The sequence below is a fragment of the Gossypium hirsutum genome, chromosome D13 (assembly GCF_007990345.1).
Source record: "Gossypium hirsutum isolate 1008001.06 chromosome D13, Gossypium_hirsutum_v2.1, whole genome shotgun sequence".
Lineage (NCBI taxonomy): Eukaryota > Viridiplantae > Streptophyta > Magnoliopsida > Malvales > Malvaceae > Gossypium > Gossypium hirsutum.
Window position 1 is genome coordinate 13,672,132 of NC_053449.1, and position 22,014 is coordinate 13,694,145.

Here is a 22,014-nt window from a genome sequence, read left to right on the forward strand (position 1 = left end):
ACACAATTCACAATCACAACATTCAATTTAAGCATGTAAATATATAAATTTAGTTACACAAACTTACCTCGACTAATGTTCGTGAATTGATGTCTACTAATCCATCATTTTCCTTTACCTCGACCCAGTTCCTTATTTGATCTATCTGGACCTATACGAGTAAATTTAACTCAATTTAATAAAATTCATATTCAATTCATCTCAATTCACATTTTAGGAAAAAACCATTTTGCCCCTATACTTTTACTTAATTACGATTTCATCCCTAGGTTTGGGAAATGAAATTCATGCAATTTAATCCTTATTCCAAGCCTAGCCAAATTTTATATGTAACTATAACAGCACATATTTTTCACAAAAGTCATAATTTTCCATGAATTTTATATTTTCACAATTCAGTCCCTAATTCATGATTTCATCCTACATTCTTTAATAAAATGCCTTTAAACATCCATCAATATCTCAATTTCATCATCTAATAAAAAAAATCATATGAATTCATCAATGGTAACTTCCAAAAATTTCATGAAAATAAAAAAAACTAATGAAATAATAAGTTGGACCTAGTTGTAAAAGTCCCAAAACATAAAAATTTCAAGGAAAAAGCAAGAATTAAACTTACATGAAGTTAAAATATGAAAGACCAGCTTAAACCCTCTTCAATGGATGTTTTTGAGCTAAAAATGATGATGAATTTCTCTAGAAACTCTAATTTCCCATTTATTTCATCTAATTTTGGCAAAATTTACATTTTTTCCCTTATTTCATCACATTTCCATATTTTTTTCTTGTCTATGCCGTCTCAGCCACTTCATGTGGTTTATTTGTCCTTTTAGTCTTCCTTTATTTACTATTTAGGCTATGTAATCACTTTTTCTTTAATTAGCAAGTTTTACACCTTTTTTAATTTAGTCCTTTTTAATTAATTGACTTCCAAAATGTTAAAATTTTCTAACGAAATTTTAGTATTACCTTAATGATATTCTGTAAATATTTATAAAAATATTTACCGCTTGGTTTATAAAATTGAGTCCTCAATACCTCATTTTCTAAACTATTTGACCTAATAAATCATTATAAAGCACAAATTACTAATTCAAAAAATATTTTAAAAATCACATTTAACTTATAAATTTTTAAATAATAAAATCTACGAGATTACTTGCCAAATTTAGTGGCGTTGAACCATTGTTTCCGACATTACTGAAAATCAATATATTATATTATATATTTTCATAATCAATGCCAAGACTTAGCAAAAAACTTCATATTTTTATTCTGCTTTTGCAAAACTACTTCAATTGCACCCTCACTAGTTTTATACCTTTAGATATTTGAACTATTGGTTCAAAAAATCCACGAATTTAATTGTACTTGAGTTGCGTCTTTCTATTTTGATCAATTTATTCCAAATCTATATTTCTTAATAGATTTATTCAAGATCCTCCTTTTATTTCATTATTTCAATGATAATATTGCATGCAAAATCATTGTCGATCACTTTTATTATTCGGTTCCATATTTTCTCGAATTGACATAACTTATCGAGATCTCTTATTTTCATTATTTTAAAATTCAATTTCAGGTACCTGAATCTCTTTTGAAGTTTTACTTATTAGTTATGTCTTGGGTTTCTTCTGGAGCACCCGCCTATACTATATGACCATCTAAAAGAATTTTCATCTTTGGAACCGATGAATGTATTATTTATTCTATCTGATTGTCCTACTAGGACTTTGATTCAGATTAAAATATTAGATGGTATATAACACTTGGTTATTCTCATTAAGTTTGTAAATACATCTAATAGTTAACTTGTAATGGGTTATCCTTATTGAACTTCTAGTTCGAATTACTCTCCCCTTAGCTCATTACAAGTTACTATTTCTCTCCCCCTAATATCAAGAAAACTATCGAATCAAAATTGTAATCACAAATCATGTCATAATTGAATCTCGAATACATTCAAAACATCTAATAATATAAAGAAACTTGTAATTAACATATATTCTCAACTTTCTTTGAGGATTCACTCATCTTTGTGCGTTGTGGTGGAGCAATTGGAACATATATGCACATACAAAAATTCAAAGATAAGAAATATTTAGCTCTTGATCAAAAACCAATTGTACTGGGGAGTATTTATAACTTATTGGCTTGATGCGTACAACACGTAAATTAACATAGTCTCATGTTGAAATAGAAAGTTTAGTTCTCATAAATAATGGTTTAGACATTAATCAGAGGTGTTTAATCAATAATTTCTCTAAACTATTGTGCGCAAAGTTTTAAAAAAGTTTTCAAACTCAATCAATAAAAGATTGAGATATAAACTCATCAGTATTAGCAAGATGAATTGACTTAATTGCATGATCTGAAATTAATTATTTAAATAAGAAATCTTACAAACGACAGGTTGCAAATTGATAACACATATGTGATTATTTTGTAGATGCATCTACCAAAATTATATAATATCAAAACCATCCACATGGTGGATGAATGAGCCCATATTCGTTTCAGAAATGCAAGACATTATATCTCAACTTTAGCTTGTGAGTTTCTAATAATCAATTTTCATTGAGAACAAGCAACATATGAGAATTCTTTTAAATTAAAGAATCTCCTGGTTCTTTAATGAATGTTCTTATGAATTCTTAATTAATTTTCACATCATATATGATCTAGGATGGTCTAACTGGTCACATCAAGTAGTAAATGCATTTGTATCAGTAAACTTCTGGTTTACTTTAACATGTGTTTCAATTGTACTAAATTGTAACAAATTAATAATTTTACTATCATCTTACTTTGTATCCACATATAAGTGCTATTGTGACATTTACTACTGGAAATGTTTAAATCAATGTGAATATTATAATGTTACTAAGTCAACAAAATAAATATAATTTCGAAACAATTATATGCAATATTCATTTCAGGGAATATGACAAAATCTTCAAGTATCTAAAAAAATATTTGCAACTTCAGGTGCATCCAACCATAACAAGCTTTAGATAGAATTATCATATTTTATTACTCATAAATAGATCTTTCACAGTCAAATATTTTGCTTCTAAACCCTTAATGAGGATGATGACAAAAGAAGATCACAAAGATTATAAAATAAATATAAATTAATAACCCAGTCCTCTCTTTTTCATCCTTTCAAAATAGATATTTATAGCAATAGTGATTCAGATGAAATATAATATATTCATCATTCACAATCTCAATATAAGATCCATTATAAATATCTTTTAAAACCAATGGATTAACGATCACAAGATATTAATATATTAGCTCTTCTAGAGCTTTCGACTAATTTTGAACTATCAAATATTAGAATAATATTTGTTTGTTTTAGTACCAAACAATATAAATGTTTTCTATCTATAATGATAGAATTTATTACTATATTTTCATATCTTTTTTCAAAGAATATTAACAGAAACAAAATATTTGGTCATATGCCACATATATTGCCAATAATATTTCATATCACATTGATAACATAAGTTATCTTTACCCTTTGAAGAGTTATCTTGAGAGCTCTCATTGTTCTCTTATTTATTACTATGTTCCCACTTTTAGTGTTCCATGATTATGTCTTTTATTTTCTTTATCTTTGCATTCACTTCAGGGAATGTAATAAATCTAGTAGGATAGACTTCTAAATGCCTCCATTGATTCTTTATTTCATAATCACCATCGCAAAACATGCGTGGATTTCAAATCAAAATCTATCTATTCATGTTGTCATGATTAGTCTCCAAACACATCCTCAATTACAACAACAATCATGATCTCTATATTTACTTCAGGGAATGAAGCAAAACTAATGGAAAGAATTTCATAGTTTTTCATTAGTAACTTATTATTTTGCTTAGCCACTAGAATGTATGAGATCATTCGAAAATACTGTTAAAGTCATTTTCACAATATTGCTACTGCAGGAGCACATTAGATATTCCAATCATATAATATAATGTATTCCTTCGGGGAATATATATAATACAAATACATGAGTATCTCATGTTATTTATATATATACTTTTAATGTAAAACGCATGAAGGTTTTATTCAACATATATCTTCTTGATAAAAAAATATTATATTTTATAAAATTTTGCATCACAAGGAGCTAAAATATAAGCTCTTAAAAAGCTTTTACAGTTTGATGCAATATTAGCTCTTCATGAGCATATAATCATTTTATTGTATAACCTTAATGAATATTTAATTTATTTTAAATAAAAATTTATTTATTCATATAAAAATAAAATGAATAGGCATAAATAAAACATATATTAAACGTAACAAATAATAAATTCATTTCACTAATAAATCATTGTGGTTAGATAATATATATTTTATATATCATACCACAACAAAATACAAAATATTATAATGTCAAATTAAAATAACTTTACAACTATAAAAGTTTAAACATAAACATTTTCTAACCTCTACCTCTTATGACATAATTTCATCTCAAATTTTACAATGATATGAAATTATCATAGACAAGGTGAATATCTCAAAGTTCATGACAAGTAAGTATTTTTACTCACATTCTGCAATAATCATATATCTTAATCAAAATCAAAATTAAACCAATCAATTCTATTAAAAATGAAAAAATATTTATCTCCACATAAAAATCTCTGTAACTAAATGCGTAAAGGATTATATAAATTCATAAAGATATGGATAGTGAATTATATAAATTGAACTTTTTAATAGAAATCAAATCAAATTTCAAAAGAAGTTGATTAGATTGACTTATGTTACAATGGATGAGAAGTAGTGATTATAAACATCATTTGTAATGGAGAAAAAGAGATCACCCTTAAGCAAATATCAAAAAGAAAACTTTGAAAGTGAATCTTACTTCTCGATTTCATATAGATAACAGTATGAAATCATTCACTATCCTTAAGAAAAAAAGTAAAATAAGTTAATCAAAACTGTTAAGTATAACTCCTATTTCAGTCAAATTTAAGAAATAATATTTCAGTTAAATTCTGTTTATTTGTTTCAATCAAACTCTGATTATCTAGATTATTTTTCTATTATTTGACCTATGAACTCATAACACATCTAGAGAATTTTGTGTTTATGTTTTGAGGGTTCTTTATTTTTGGGTTTTTGGGGTTTAGTTTTTATCTCCATATTTTGTACTCTTCGTTATTTGGCCATTATAGTAAAATTATCTTTGCCCGTGGTTTTTTATCCTCTTTAGAGGGGTTTTTCCACATTAAATTTATGTGTTCAATTTTTCAATTTCTTCTGCTATTTTTACTTGTTCGTTACTTAATCGGGTCGATCCCCAACAAGTGGTATCAGAGCTAGTTCAATTTTTATAGATCATCCCGTTCAGAGATGGCAACAACAAGGTTTGAAATTGAGAAGTTCGATGGTGAGACAAATTTCAATCTGTGGCAAGTTTGGATGATGGCAGATCTAGTTCAAACCGGCTTGAAAAAGGTTGTTATCGAAAAAAGCCTAAGAATCTAAATCAAACAGAATGGGAAAGAGCTTGATGAAAATGTATTGTCTGTAATCTAATTGTGCCTCGCGAATACGGTATTGCAAGAGGTATTGATGGAGAAGACCTCATCAGCATTGTGGAAAAGGTTAGAAACTCTTTATGCGACTAAGTCTCTAGCTAACCGTTTAGTGTTGAAACAACGTCTATTTACGTTTCGCATGAACGATAGTGAGCTTCTTAGAGATCACATTATTCAAGTCATTACTCTTTTAAATGATTTAAAAAACCATTGAGGTTCATATTGATGATGAAGATCAGACCATGCTATTTCAGGGAGACCTTGATTTATGGCAGAGACAAACTCTCGTTCGAATATGTGAAGGGTCATTTCTTGAGTAGAGACAAACTCGACAATGATTTTGGTTTGGATAGAAAGGTAGATAGGCAAGCTTTCGTTTTGGTAGCATCAAAGAAACAAGACAAAAAATGTCGTTATTGTAAAAGTTAGGTTACGTCAAAGTAGATTGTTATAAACTGAGAAATAAAAGAGCTACTGAGAGTAACGAGGAAGATGTAACTAGTGCTAATTTGGCCGATGAAACCGGTGATGATTTCTTGTTAGTGTCAACGAGCGATAACTCCAAGCTCACGTCCGAGTGGATCCTAGATTCGATATGTTCTTTCCACATGTATCCCAATAGAGAATGGTTCTCCACATACAGTTCAGTTGAAGGTGGAGTTGTACGCATGAGAAACGATTCATCTAGTAAGGTAATTGATATTGGTACTGTTAAAATTATGATACACGATGGGACGATTAGGACACTCTTAGATGTAAGGTATGTACTTGATTTACGAAAGAATCTCATCTCCTTGAGTATTTTAAACTTGAAAGAATGCAGAATCAACATCAATTCGAGCGACATTAAAGTATCTCGTGGAGCTCTCGTTTTGTTCAAAGGTAAAATAACCGGCAGTCTTTATATTCTAGAAGGTTTTACAGTGACCGGTGAAATCGGCGTCCCTTGTCTGCTACGAAGTCGAATTCAACTCGTTTGGAGCGTTGGCAACTTGGTCATAGGGGAAAAAGGTATGACTATTTCGTTGAAGAGAGGTTCTTTTTTGGATGTAGGTTTTGAAAAGTTATGGCACTGTGTTCGTGAAAATTAGACTCGGGTTAATCTTAATTCGGCAGTGTACAAGTCGAAGGCTAGAAGTCTTCCAGCTTCTAAACACAGATTTGACTCAATTAATTCTCTACATAGTTCAAGATAGGCCCGTGGCAGGCTTTGGCAAATATGGCATTGTGGAAATATGAGTCAAGGTGGAGATTTGTTGAGTATGACTCCTATTTCAGTCAAATTTAAGAAATAATCTTTCAGATAAACTCTGTTTATTTGTTTCAATCAAACTTTGATTAGTCCAGATTATTTTACTATTATTTGACCTATGAAGTTAGCCTATAAATAGGCTCTTTTACAACCTTAGAAAATACACCCATTAGAGATTAAAACTCATAACACATTTAGAGAATTTTGTGTTTATGTTTTGAGGGTTCTTTGTTTTTGGGTTTTTAGAGTTTATTTTTTATCTCCATCTTTTGTACTTTTCGTTCTTTGGCCATTATAATTAAATCATCTTTGCCCGTAGTTTTTTATCCTCTTTGGAAGGGTTTTTCCACGTTAAATTTGTGTGTTCAATTTCTCAATTTCTTCTGCTATTTTTACTTGTTCGTTGCTTAATCGAGTCAATCCCTAACAAAAACAATGATAACGTATAATATAATAATCAGATATGAAACATTAAATAAAATAAACTTCCTGTAAAAACTTTGCATCTTGCCATCAAAGATATAGAAAATCATGAATGATAAATTTTATCGTTGATAAAAGGAACTATCACTTTGAGCAAGATCGTGTTGATAACATGTTATAAAATAAAGAGAGATTGAGAGAGGAAAGAAGAAAGAAGAAAGAAAATATGAAAGCAATAGCAAATGTACTTTATTGATAAAAAGGGGTGATTACAATGCTTCATCAGAGTCTCTATTCATAGACATAAGAAGTATAAAAGAAGTAGAGATCTAATTCTAATAACTATTAGAATTTAAAGTACATTCAAACTTTATCTTGATCATGATGGACATCCACTTAGTAAGATATTCATAACAATATGTACTTTTAAAATAAATGATAGTTTTTGTTAATTGAGGACTAATTTAATTGGCACCGTTATTATTTGAAAGTCATGAATTTGAATAGGCTTAAATGTCTAATATCCTTTGATTTAGGAATTGAAAGATTAGAATTATTTGAGAATCGTAATAAAAAAAAGGATAATTTTTATTTGAAAAGTATTATTATACGAGAGGTAGTTACCTGTTTTTAAAAGATATTATAAATAAACTTAATAGATAAAAAACAACCTTAAAATAATGTTTACTAATTTATAAAAAAAACCGATATTTGTTATTTCCTAGTTAACTCATAATATGAAGTCGATTAGAATTTTATAAATATATAGATTAATACAGTTTTATATGAATAACCAATTAAATCAATTTTAAAAAATATTTATATAATACCCACTTCAATCCATAATACACAAATTTTATTGAAGAAAAAAAAAGGGTTTAAACACATTTAAAATAGAGTTCATGAACCTAGACTATACTATCATATAGCTTTGGACAATTAAGTTAAAACGTCGGTAGGCTAATAAATAGAGAAGAGGGATGTTTTGGTATGGTGGGTATGCTATTTTGTCTTTTATGATTTTTTTTCCTTATATTTAATTTTGATTAAATTTAAAGTGGAATTAAATAGAGTTTTAATATTAATTTTTTTATATTGAAACATTGTTTAAAAATATCAAACCCTATACCATTCCAACTAATAAATATTGGTTTATTTGCAAATCATGCTTTTAATTTAGAATCCAAGAAACAAATGTAAGGTATAATTGATTAGAGAGAGGCATCAAAATCAAATCTCTGTTTGTGGAAAGGAATGGAGATAATTGCTTTCCCCTAAGCTTTGAGGAGGAGGAGTCTCAATCACTTTTAAGGCACGAAAAATGACAAGACGGGCAGTTCTAAATAATGAATCCATGTTCAAAGACACTACAATTAAGCTATAAAAACAATGTCTTAATCACAATCATGTGATATGCATCAAAGCAGCACGCGCATCTGTGTTTTGGGTGCTTAAATTTGAGTTGAAAATGTGAGTAGTTTAGGTCGGTCGTCCTTGTATTATGGGTTGGAAAGTAAATCAATTCATCATGTACATTTAATTTTGGAAGTAGACGTCATTTTTTTTCTAATTTAACACAACTAAGCAACTGGTGTTTATCAGAACAACCAACAGGAGAGGCTAATTGCTCACAAGGATTGATTCTCTCTTAAACCTATAGTACAAGGACCTTCTAAGAAATTAAACCAATTAGTTGATGTAAAAAATAAAATGTCGGTAATGACAATATATCGCAAAGAAAGAGAAATAAAATAAAGAGTACACAGATTTTTACATAGAAACCCTTTCAAGAAAAAAAATCATGAGTAGAAGAAAAGAAAATTTATTATGTCGAATTCGAATAATTACAAGAGGAGTAGACTATGTCTATTTATAGGCTTGTAAAACTATATTCTAATAGGAGCGTAGTAAGATTGAAACACCTTATTCTAATTAATATCAAATAAAATAAAAGTAAAATCAATATAGTGGTCAAATAAAATAAGTGTAGTTCTATATGAATTTTACTTTTATTTTATTTTACTACTATATTTTATTTAAATAAGGATTCAGATTACTAAATTCTAACAGTTGACATATAATATAATGCATGTTTAGATAATTAGGAATAAAGAAACTTGAAATCCTTTCAAAAAATGAGAGTTAAGGTGTTAGCAAAGGTCGAGGTTTTAGTTTTAAAATATTGAGTAATCAAGTTTAAATCTTACTTTTAATATAAATTATGCGTAGATTCTTGTAAGATTTATTTCGTTTAATTTATTTATTAGAATTGAGTTAATGAATATTAAATTTATAATGATTGATTTTGATTGAAACATGTGATCATTAATTAGAAAAAACTGTAAATTGATTGTCACAGCCCTGAAACAGGTATGAGAACAACCAACAAGAGGTTAATGTCCCAATAATGGAGGATTTGTTAAAATGTCCATCCCAACTGAGCAGCTGAGGGTAATGGGGTTGGTTTTAAGGACTCAAATGTGCCCAAATTCAATGCTAGGGACAAGAGGTAGGACTAGGAAAACTGTCCTTAATTTTCTGCCTTTAATTTCCCTGCAGTAATACCTTTGTGTTGTATCAATCATTACCACTCTTTTCTTTAACCAAAAGAACCAGATTCCATGGTCCACTGCCACACATGTTAAGTCATTGGGACCCCACAAAGATGGCCCTATTCCCAGTTTTTGTATTATATTTATCATCACAGTTTACAATATCCTTTATTATTTATTTATTTTTGGAGTTATGGGTGGATCAACAACATCCACCTAATTGCATTTATGTGCTCATATCAAATATTACTCTAATAAGATAAGATATTTTCAAAATTAAAAGGAACAAAAAGGGCAAAGGATAAGAAGAAAAGCCCTTCATTACAGAGGATAAGATTATGGCATTATCTTTGATATATTGGAATTTTCTTTGCAATATTCCTTATCAACTTTCCTCTAATTAATCCTTTTGATAAACTGTCCCAAATTTTCTAACATACAATTTTGTTCTTTTATATTCCATCGATGGTCCTTAAATTATGACATAAATTTTAAATTAGTTTCAAATTTCAAAACATTCTAATTATATCTTTAAAGTATCAATATATTATATCAATCAATTTATTTTATTATCTTAGCAATTAGTTCAGACGTTAAATACCTACTCAAATTTGACATGAAATATATCCAAAACACATTATACCAAAATGTAAACTTGCATATTTATTACATGAATAGCTTGAATAAAAAAAACACTTTAATTCTATTAAAACTGTTTTTTTTATCTATAATAATTAACTTATTTATTTAATAAATACATATGTATTTGTAATTTGATATAGTCATTTTTAAACTGGCATTTGTACTATAATAAGAATGACAACAAAGTATTTTATATAGAATTAGGCTAATCTAGAAAAGGAAAAAGAATATTTAATAGTTTATATTGCGGTTGTCATCCAATTTGAGTGATTCTTTCTTTTTCTTCTAAAAGTAGGTTTGGATGGGCGATCGGGTGCAATGCGGTACGTTTAATTTACTTTTTGTCTTACGCTACAGTATCGCTACAGTATCTAATCTCACTGCCACCACTATTTTTACACTAACCGCAGCTAAACGCACTGCCCATCCAAATCCACCCTAAGTTTGAAAGAGAAAAGGATCACGTGATCCTAAACCAATCCCAAGCCCATGAAGAGGAAATCTAATTGTATTAGCAATGGGGCCTCACTGATAAGTGCTATAAGATCTCGTATATTGGAACGAGCACTTATGAACTAGAATTCATTGGTATTCAACTTTTTTTTCATTGGTATTCAACTTTTTTTTTCTGAGTAAATGTCGTGATTAAAACGTTTTGAAATTTAAAAATCATCATAAAATTTGACCCACAGACTAAAAATGTTCGGTGTAGTTAACCCATCTGTGCACATCACCACACCCACGGATGAAACCAGATCGGATTTCAATTTCTCCGAACAGGTTTCGGGCACCTCTGCACAAGGCCCATCGATGGCTCAAGCTGAAGCACTGCGGGAATACACAACAATGTTTTAGAAGACGATGAAATATGAACCCAAATTCATAACAATTAAAACAGAATTAGTAAAGCTCCAAATCATTCTCAACAATCTATTTGGGGATAACAGAAAAAAAAGAGAGGCTTTTACAAGTTTATTTAAAGGGGGAACTGTCCTCATTTGCTCGTAAACTACCAATGTAACGTAATGTAATGTCAGTGCAGGACTTCATATGCCTCCTATAAGTTTAAACATTTTCCGGGTGGAGTGTCGCTGCAGGTCCTGATGCTATTGCGAAATGCATAGCCCTACTTTGCCCAGATTGTAGTACAAAAGCAACTTGGGTGGCAGCCAACGCTGCTGCTTCCTGATACAGATGCGGGTTTTAATATCGACTCAAATACGAAACCATGTATATGATGTGTGGTTTCAAGGTGTGAAGAAAAAGAATATAGTGATAAAAAAGAAAATAACCTGTCTTTGCCTTCGTTGCTGTAATATACTGATGGCCCAAGCCATGATGTAGCATGGCAAGAGAAACCCAGCAGCTCGAAGCAAGAAAAACTGCAAGGAATGACGGTTTAAGACAAATAGCTCAATGGCATGGTAACAGTAATGCTTGAGGAGTGCATAGGTTAAATTCAAGAAAGCAACTTTAAGTCACAACTTACAGAGAAGAAAGAAGAGACATCATCATCTGAATCGGCATCTGGAACAGTCACTGCATGCCGCAATAGCAGAAGTGCCATTAACTGGAAAAATGGGGGGAAAACCAACCATCTTAAAAATTAACTCTTAATTACATAGGTCATGTAAGAAATGAATTTTTTTTAAAATTAAAAAGGCCAAAAGAACCAAAAGGAAGTTATTCAAATGAAATTTTCAACTCAAGTGCTTATGACCGAGGTAGAACCTACTAGGTGGTTTTCTGTTAGACATCAAAGGTGGGAGCTGATCCCCCAAAAAGGGATGAAAAGGAAATTTGCTGACATTAAAAATCAACTGAGATGACCAATGACATTGTGGCCTAAGTGGAATAGCACCACTACTGTTATGGCTCAAATTTTCCATGATGAGAGGAGGGAAATTGGAAGCTAAAACCAAAAACTCATATGAAACTGTAAAACCAGGTTTTCCTCATGTCCAAATGGGGAAAAATGAGAGCAAAACTATTAAGAACATAAAGATCTTCCGCTTAAAGCTCATACACCTTAGTGAAGCTCTTTTCTCCAAATTAATTTATCAAAATGTTTCCTTGGGCACATGGCTAATATACATTTATAAATAGAATCAATGGTGGTCCAATTTTAGGGAGTAAATATTAAACCTAATTAAATGAGGTGTTTAGGAGTACATGCTAAACATGGTGTGAATGAAATTTAATATGTCTAGATGATTGATTCATATCTAAATGCTTACAATTACAGCAGCTGAACGGCAAAATGCAGCTCCAGTGGCATTTGATGCAGCATATTCGTCATACCCAGTTTCCAAAAATTGGCGTTCTGCCTCTGCAATGGCCAAAAGGCGAGAATCACGCAAATCCAGAGGGGTGCCAGAGATTGTCCAGCCTCCACTACAAAACAGATATGTAAATCATTACAATGGAATCTTCCAAACAGATCATTCAGTATGCTATCTAGCAAATTTAGGTTAAAGCTTCTAACAGACACCATATTTTGTAAATTGAATAGCATACACTCAATTTCACCAAAAAGAAAAGCAACCACCAAATGTGAGAACATCAAACTTACCCAATATCGATAGCTGTTTCGTCCGTCTGGGGGCGAGGTGGAGCAGTATAATCAGGTTGATAAGACTGCACAGCAAATTAACAGGATAGAATATTTCAACAAGGAGCCACAACAACTAAATATCAATAGTCACTAAAGATGAACTAATAATTCAGCTAGCGGCTTGAACAACAATCCAATCCATGGAAGAGAAGTGAAAGAAAACATAAATGTTCCTTCAACGGTACACTTGGTAAGAAAAGACAGAAAAATGGAAACAACAAGTAATTTTCTTTCCCTCCTTTTTTTTGGTAGAGTTGAATAACAAGATAAAGAAAATAAAAATTATGTTAGTCTATTATTATACCATTTTAAAGTTAAAGATAAAAATATTTAAAACAATAGATTCATAATCTCATATGCACGCACGCACCTCTTTCGTTTTCTCTCCTATTATCACTCAAATTTGGAATGATTTGTTTTTATACATTAGGAGGAAAATAACTATCTTTCCTACAAAACAATCTCCAAAATTCATTCTCTTTCCATACTTTCACTATTTCACTCTACCAAGCACATCATAAAAGCAAATTATTCACCCTCTTCAAGAATCATTAGCAACTACTGATTCGAAATCCGTGAACTTTCAATTCTTTACACTCACAAAAGGCCTAAAATGGTAAAACCGCTAGATACTAGTTCAAAATCTTGTAACAACATACAAGGACATCAATTTGCCAGTAGGCTATGCATATTTCTCAGAAAAATAACAACTTTGAAGGATTAATGGCAGTAGAAACCTGATGACATATCTCGCAGATTATATCTCCTTTCTCGTTGCACCAATGCTGCACGCACTTCCTATGCGCATACTGCAATCCCGGACATATAAAATTCAACAAGGGCTATCATAGAAATCATTTCATATCGCATAAAAATTACCAAAGCAAGCAATGCTAATTGCGAAAATTAGCATAACCTTATAAGGTTATTTCTAAATAGAAAAAAAACTTTATCAAATTAACCACAAAAAAAGGTAAAGAAATGAATTACCTTGAGGCTGCCATTGCAGGCACACGGAGTCTCTAGATTCTTAATGGAATCTTCCTCCTGACAGATGCGGCACTCCGCCACCTGAATAAGCGGGTCCTCCTCATTGCTTCCTTGGAAAACCTCCTTATCCTTCACTTTCTCCTTTTCCTCCGTCGAGGGACCAGCCCCCGATTCAAGTGGACGCGCCGGCACCGGCCTCACAAGACGATCCACATATAACACCAGGTGATCACTCATAATTTCTACAAATTTAACAAATTTTCTTCAATTTCTTTCTATTTATTCAACGATTCAACCAAAAAGATAAATCATCAACACGATATCGAAAAAAAAATTAAAAAAAAAGAGACCCGGGATCGCACTGAGTGAGAGCGGCGGGTCGGAGGTTTCCGAACAAATGAGAGAAGGAGAAAATTAAAAACAGAAAAGAAAAATGAAGGAATATGATAAGAGAGGAACAAAAATAGAAGCAAATATTAAAAAAAGATTTACCTTTAGCTAAAAAAAAGGGGCAACTTGTGCTTGCTAAGGACAGAAAATTACGCGTTTTTACTTGAATTTTCTGAGATTATAGGAGATTTTGTAGGACTATTTTTCCTTTGAAAGTTTGGAAAATATTTAATCAATTTGCTTTTTTGGATTTAATAATTGAAATGGCATCAAAGAAATTGAGTTGTGTGTGATTTTAAAATTAAAGAAATGACTCACTAATTAAAAAAAATTATGTAATGCAATGAAACTATTATCAGTTATTAAATAAAAAGAGTAAAAGTAATAGATGAAAGGGTAGTAGGGATTGTGGAGAGTGGGACATATGCTAACCGCTCCAATCATATTTGCGGTTTTAGAGTGGGTTTGGATGGACGATTGAATTTGGTACGGTGCTTTTAACTTACTTTTTGTCTCACGCTACAGTATCTAATCTCACCGCCACTGCTATTTTTATACTTTTTACACTAACAGCAGATAAACGTACCGCCCATCCAAACTCCCAGAAAAATCTATCTTTTTCAGTTTAATTTGATTCCCAAGTATCATATTCTTTTCATCATTTTTGGTACATTCCTGTATGCATTTTATTTCGTTGTTTTACGTAAATTCTGATAAAACTTACGTAAATTCTGATAAAACTCCTGCAGGCATTTTATGTTCATATTATTTTGTCTCGGGTTTAACTTTATTAGTTTGACTTTTGCATCCATTCTATCTCCAGTACATTATTTTTTTTTAAAATATTCATGTTCGAAGATGATTATGATGTGAAGTCAGGATATAATCACAAGCCATTATCTTCTTATTCGCATTGACCTCATTGCTGTAATAATATTTAGCAGCTTAAAAGAAATTCCTTCAAATATATAAAAATAAAAAATAATTAAACATTCCCACAGGACCGTATTTTGTCGCTCAATAAATCAGGATAACATAGAAGGAAAGTCTCCCCCCCCCCTGCAACACATCCATCACACTCCTATGCCTTACATATTCCCAGAGTATAGGAAAGTGATATTACAAACTAAGGATTTTGGTTCCCCATAAATACAAAGGGGGAATTTAATATCTTTTTTGTCCTAGTTCCCCGCCCATGAAAATGTTTACAATAAGTCATGTTGGAACTCCATTGATATACAATCTTACATTTCCCACTGCCATGAATGAGATGCCCTTAAGGGGGTGCAGAAACCAAGGAAGCATTAAAAAAGGTAAATACCCTAGAGACATGCACTCTCCTCCTTGGCTGCAACATCATAATGACGTGTTCAAATCTCCTCTGGACAATGATAGATCAACTTCTACCTATACGAGTGACTATATATCGTCCTTTCTCTAGATCATACACCGTCTTCAATTGGGGTTTCCTCCATTTTGATATAGACCAGGCTGCAAACATCAATATTGCAGAAATAGCGGTGATTGAAATTAGTGTGGATGAATCACTGCTCATAATAATAGTTATCCAGTCAGTTTGTTGCACATCTGAGATGGATGTGCTTTGCAATATGAAAGCTCCCAAGGCCCAATCTAATGGTATATCGTTGACCTGATTAGCAAAGCTGATCCTGTTTAAGATTGAATTTCAGTTCAGTGACCAAATAAAACTATCGCCCAACTGCCCCCGAAACATCATTGAATTAACATGGTCTGTTTTCTTTCAAAGATACTAAACTAGTAAAGCAGGAAACATACCTTTCATCATCCAAAGCAATTTCAAGGCTATCGTGAAGCAAGGCCACAAAATATGCTGAAGAAAAACAATAGCGCAATAGATCTTCCTCATTGAGTGATTGGTGTTTCTTCTTCAATTTTGACCAATCCTCTTCACAGAAATGCTTTCCCGCCATAATTAGATCGGAAAGAAAGGCCCTTTGGCGCAACCTAAAGAACTGATCCAGCAGGAGACAAAGAAAGAAATGTAAGGCATTTAATAGTACAGAAACCATGTACATCCAAACATACATTACATAGATTTAGGATGTGTGCTAAAATGATCCACATGAGTCCTTTTTCTTGGAGGGGAAGGGAATCAAGCAAGCACAAGCCTGCAATAGGACTGAATATAACTATACCTTTGAGGTATAGAAGAAATTTTCTGTAGCAAAAAATTTCCCTCGAAGCTTGGGCATGAAAACTGACCCCAAGTAACAATGATCATAGGAACATCTCTCTGCATGTCAGAATATGTAAAGATTAGTATCCTGTGGCACAAGGTAACCCAATGAATGTGGTGGTTCTGAGATAGTTTTGTAACCTTTTCCTTTTTGTAATTGCGTTAGTGCAGCAGATCTGCACTCGGAGAAGTTACCCCTAGCTTTAAATTCAGAAATATATTTACTTTTTTCAGCCACGGAACCTAGTGAAAGATTTGATGACTCGGGAAAGTATCCTTTAGGCGTACAAGGGTCTATATACATTTCCTTACGGAGAGAGTCGGCAGCTGCATTAAGGAATAAATAATGAGCAATACATTCATAATAGCTTAACTAACTAGTAACTACACAACATTTCTATCAAAAGTAGCAAAGATCCTCTGAAATAACCAAAGATTCTTTATTATGTTCAATTATGAATAGCCATGGTGACCAGAAAACAACTTTTACAATCAAACATTCCAACATGGCCTAAATACTCGAAACCATAATATACAGTGTTCATAGTCAAATTTCGGTCTCTTCCACAAGATTTAACATTGCAACATTCAAGAGATTATTAAAGTACAACTCTAAAGTTCCTGCTTTGAGTTCAAAGCACAATTAAAAACTTCCAGACTTCTTCAAGCACCTTTGAACCCGCAAATTTTGGCAGAAAGGAAATGCATTGAAACATACCTGGACTGAAATCTCCTTTAACAAGTGAGGCCCTCAATGATTCATGCGCAACATTCTGAAAAAAGAGAGAAAAAAAGGTTAAGAACTCCAAGATCAATTTTGGATTTCTTGACGTGATCTGTAATGAAATACTGCAAAACCAAAAGCAAAACCATATTGAAATAATAGCAATATCAATCAGAAGTTAGATCTGCAATTATTATCATTATTTAATGGGATGAAGAAAAACACTTAGCAGAAGGACAGTCAATCAGTAATTATCTATTTCAGAAAAAAAAAAGTAATAAAAGCATCTCACTAAGACCAAAAATTGACAAAAAAACTAAACTGTATTTCATGAATAAGATGCCTACATTTAGAAGATACTTGCATAGAAGCCATAAAAGCAAGAAATAAATAAATAAATAAAAGAAGCTAATGCACGCTAAGGTTACCTGCCCAAAATGAAGAAAGCTGTGGCTATAGAGACTGTAAGTGATATTTCCAAACTTGATGGAGCGTGAGAATTCAGAAGGCATAGGCTCATTTGAGAAAAAGGTTACCTGAAATATAAGTCTAGCAGCAATTTAATGGTGATCTTAAGAAAAGGACATATATACCATTAAATGCATTTGCAATTAATTGAATTTTTTTTTTTTTTTGTTTCATTTAGCCTTCTTGTTCCTCTACTAACAATGTGGCAAGGGTTGTTGTAAGTTGGCACTAAGATTAGGGTTCAAGCCCTGTGCAACCCATTCGCTTCAATCAAAATTGTAATGTATAAAAAAAAATAAAGAAATAAAAAGTAGACATAAGAAATAGGTTCAAGGAAATGTCACTAACTGGAGGCTCAGACGACTTGCAAATTCTGGTTTAATTATATCCCAACACTAAAGAAAAGATTCCAAATTAAGGAATCTAGAAGCAAGGTAGACTAAAGGTCAAAAACGAACCTGAGCAGAAGCGCCACCAAGTTCAATGATTCCAGTTGTATATAGAGGATTACCTCCAAGAGTACCAAGTACATAGTTTGCAACAACCCACGCATACACCCCCTCATCAGAGCCTAAGACAATCATAGAATCCAAAACTTAGTCTCAAAATGTCGATCAGCGATCAGAAACTATAATACAAACATAAGACTGAAACTACAAGAGCTGATTTCTCTTGAAGCCCTGAAAACATAACAAATAACATACAAATATAGCCGCCATAAAGAAGCATAAAAATTCACCAATTTTTATGATTCTACCTCTGATATATGCCTTCAGCCAAAGTGGACCAAGACAGAGTACAGACAAGCATTGTCCTACCTTAGAATCAACATAAAGTCATACACTATCACCCTAATAAACTCACTCAAAACCATGCACATTGTATTACCTGTAATAATGGAAGCCCAGTCATCGCGGAACTTGAAACCAGACACCCTAAGCACCTTCCTCAACTGCTCCAAAATCCTCTCCTGCACCTCATCATCCAACAATCTCATCCCCGCCGTTGCCATTAACCTAATCTCCGTCTCTCCCCACTGTTTCTTGGGAACTTTCCTTCTAGCAAACTCCAAAAGCTCTTTCAACGAATACCCTGCTCCTGCCAGATCCTCAGCGTACGCCGACAATCCCGGATTAACCCTCAAGCTATCCAACCCTTCTTTAAAATCGAAAACCGGGTTTTTCCCTCCGTCAACTCTGTACCTAATCACGTGAATCCTCGTCCCCGTGCTTCCCCCATCGATTATGATCCCGTACTTGACTGAACCTTTGGAGGAGAAAAAGACTATGTAAATAAAAGCAAACAAGGCGAGAGATATGGCGATTGAAACCGCGATGAAAGAAGGGATCGGCTTGGTTTGACGAGAGTTTCGCGAAAAGAGAGCGGTAGATCGGGAATTGGATCGGATTTGGAGCTTAATTGGGTCCATCTTTTGTGGGTTGGTAGTCGATTTGGATTTGGATTCAACCCGATTTCGAGCATGCGATCGTCGCATCAAAAGATCGAACTTTGTTGGGGAAGGGGCATACGATTGTCAACACTGCACAGAATTTGTTCCTTTTTATGAAAAAAATGAAATTTTAAACGAAATGGAAGAAAAAGAAAGGGATATAATGGAAAAAGAAGGAAGAAAAACTTAGGGTTTATTTATTCTTTTGCTTTCGAATTTAGAATAAACCGAGGAGGGAGAGAGCAGGTTTGAGCCCTCTCTCTCTCCAATCTGAAAATAATTTTGGGGGTTTTTTGGTTTTTGTTTATGAGATTGTGCTCCAACTTTCGACATCTTTTACGCGTTACAAGGCGCAGGGAAGCATCTTCGGTTCGGCTCGGTCCCAATAATGGGCTAAACCCAGTCTTATTTTAATATTTTAGCTCCAAATTCCACAACATTGGGCCTTTTTTTCTGTTAGTCAATTGTATTAAATTATTTTTATAAATTCCACTAACTCTTAAAAACATAATTATTGTAATTAGAATAAGTTAAACAAGCCCATATTGATAAATATATTCCTAAACTAAGATTAATCCAAAAAAAACAAATTTTACATTTGAAAATAAATTTCAAAAGAATGATTATTCACCCAAACAATAACACAAATAAATGATTAAAAATTTTCAATAATAAAATATGTTAAAAGTTATTTGCGTAATAACATCATTATATGACAAAGGCAATGACCTTAGATCTTGAGTACTCAAGTTCAAATGGTTTCGAAGTCTCACTATATGTAGATATCATGTGCGAGTTTTAGTCCTATTTGTTGGTTTTAGTTTAGTCGAGTCATGCTGTAATGGTTTGATTCTACTTTATCATTTTTCGGACAATCTATGTTGTAATAGTTTGATACTAGTAATTCTTCAATCATATATTTATATTTGTAATTTAATTGTTATTGTAACACAATTATTTATTTAAAGAAATAATCGGATATATGTGATAATTTCAACATAATTAGAAAAATAATACTCTATGTTAAGAAATGAAATGACTCAAATTTCTTTTGTTTTAAAAACATGTAAAATATACAAGCCTAACCCTAAACTTAAAAATAGAAACTTTTCATAAAATTTAGTCGTCCCTAACTAATTTGAAACAACAAACGAAAAAAGAATTGAAATGACGACTAAGTTTTATAGCATGAAAAATAAAACCAGTTTAAACTTATATAATTAAAACTATGACATTTAAAATTTGGACGATTTAATTAAAAAAAATTATTAGACTTCTAAAAATGAAACTTAAAATGACTAAGAGACTTTTTATTAGACTTCTTTTATGCATGGGCGGCGGTAGGGGACTAGCAAGAGCACTTATAAAGTTTTAAAGTTGGTACATGGTAAAAATCTACCTTGGTCTCCAAAAATGATAAAATTTTGATTTAATCTTTTAAAACTTATAATGATATAAGTTATTAAAATGGTAAAATTGCATTTTAACTCTTATAAAATTATAAAACTTAATTCTTTTCTAGTTTCGCCCCTGAACATTAGTGCAAAAGGAGGTTATGAATATCATATAGCTTTCACAGATTATCGTTCTAGATATGAATATGTTTACGTAATGCATCATAATAATGAAGCATTTGAAAAGTTTTAAGAGTTCCATACTAAGGTGTAGAAACAATTATGTTTATCCATAAAAGCACTTCAATCTATTTGAGGTGGGGAATATTTATTTGATAACTTCTTAGGATACCTCATTGAGGAGAAGATTCTATCCCATTTGACTGTGTTGAGAATTGCACAACATAATCGTGTAGTTGAGAGAAGGAACAAATCCTTGTTAAATACAGTTTGTTCAATGTTAAGTCATTCACAACTTCCAGCATCCTCTTCAGGATATGTATCGCAAATTATATTGTGAACGATGTGTCAACTAAGTCAACACCCAAGACTTCATACAAACTGTGACATGGTAGAAAGCCTAACCTAAATCATTTTACGGTATAGAGACGCTTTGCATGTGTACTAGATAAGGATGCTAAGAAGTTGGTCTTGTTAGAATCGTAAAAACAATATCTAATATAAAACTTTATTAAAACCAATATTTGTCATGTCAGAACATCAAGAATAGATCAAGAATAAGACTATATGCGGAAGCGTACCTGAATCCATTGTTGGAGATTGCCCAGAAGGTTTTGATCTTTCAAGAAAATATTTGGTTTTGATCTTACAAGAAAATAGTTTTTCTCTTAGTATAACTTTCTGATAAGATGGAAAAGATATATGAGATAACCCTATTTCTTGGAGACCATTACCTCTTTAAATGGCTGATTATTAAATCATTTTTGGGTATTTATAAATTGACCCCTCATCAAATATTAAATACAACTTATGGTATCTATACATCATTTCCATAATGCTTTAATACCTATGATACTTATAACATAATTGGTCACTTAATTTTGTATCACACTTTATAATAGCATTATATATTATACATATGTGCCCATAATTGAGGGTTTTAATCCAACAATCTCCCACTTGGGCAACATATGTTTCCTGATAAATGTACAACCTTAGGAGCTCAAAATTTGCTATCATATAACAGGTAGTCTATAACAATCTTGTCCATCAACTATATCCATGCTTATTCGGATATGTTCCCCAAGTGACCATATCCATGCCATATCCATATAGTCAAATGACATAAATCAATCATGGATGC

At 31.8% G+C, this 22,014-nt stretch overlaps 2 protein-coding genes across 7 annotated transcripts; both read right to left on the minus strand.

Annotated features, from left to right (window-relative positions):
* Positions 1-11,027: 11,027 nt before the first annotated feature.
* LOC107920774 (uncharacterized) lies at positions 11,028-14,773 on the minus strand. 6 transcript variants are annotated; one of them, XR_001690770.2, is made up of 9 exons: positions 14,539-14,773; positions 14,047-14,288; positions 13,794-13,865; positions 13,015-13,079; positions 12,680-12,836; positions 11,932-12,012; positions 11,735-11,824; positions 11,411-11,627; positions 11,028-11,270 (listed from the first exon to the last, which is right to left on the minus strand). XR_001690770.2 is itself a non-coding variant. In XM_041108761.1 (8 exons), the coding sequence occupies exons 2-8, from the start codon at positions 14,281-14,283 to the stop codon at positions 11,508-11,510; spliced, it is 822 nt and encodes a 273-aa protein (XP_040964695.1). In that variant the 5' UTR covers positions 14,284-14,288; positions 14,539-14,773; the 3' UTR covers positions 11,326-11,507. The 6 variants fall into 6 exon arrangements, 3 of the variants coding, with proteins under 3 accessions (XP_040964695.1, XP_040964694.1, XP_040964696.1); XR_001690772.2 differs by lacking the exon at positions 14,539-14,773 and adding an exon at positions 14,409-14,489; XR_001690769.2 differs by lacking the exon at positions 14,539-14,773 and having other exon boundaries at positions 14,047-14,512.
* A 608-nt stretch (positions 14,774-15,381) lies between these two features.
* Positions 15,382-19,674, minus strand: LOC107920112 (probable apyrase 6). Its single transcript, XM_016849641.2, has 8 exons — positions 18,735-19,674; positions 18,305-18,417; positions 17,807-17,914; positions 17,373-17,427; positions 16,796-16,981; positions 16,614-16,711; positions 16,234-16,430; positions 15,382-16,106 (listed from the first exon to the last, which is right to left on the minus strand). Exons 1-8 carry the CDS (start codon positions 19,339-19,341, stop codon positions 15,833-15,835), a joined length of 1,638 nt encoding a protein of 545 aa, XP_016705130.2. The 5' UTR covers positions 19,342-19,674; the 3' UTR covers positions 15,382-15,832.
* Between the last annotated feature and the right edge of the window lie 2,340 nt (positions 19,675-22,014).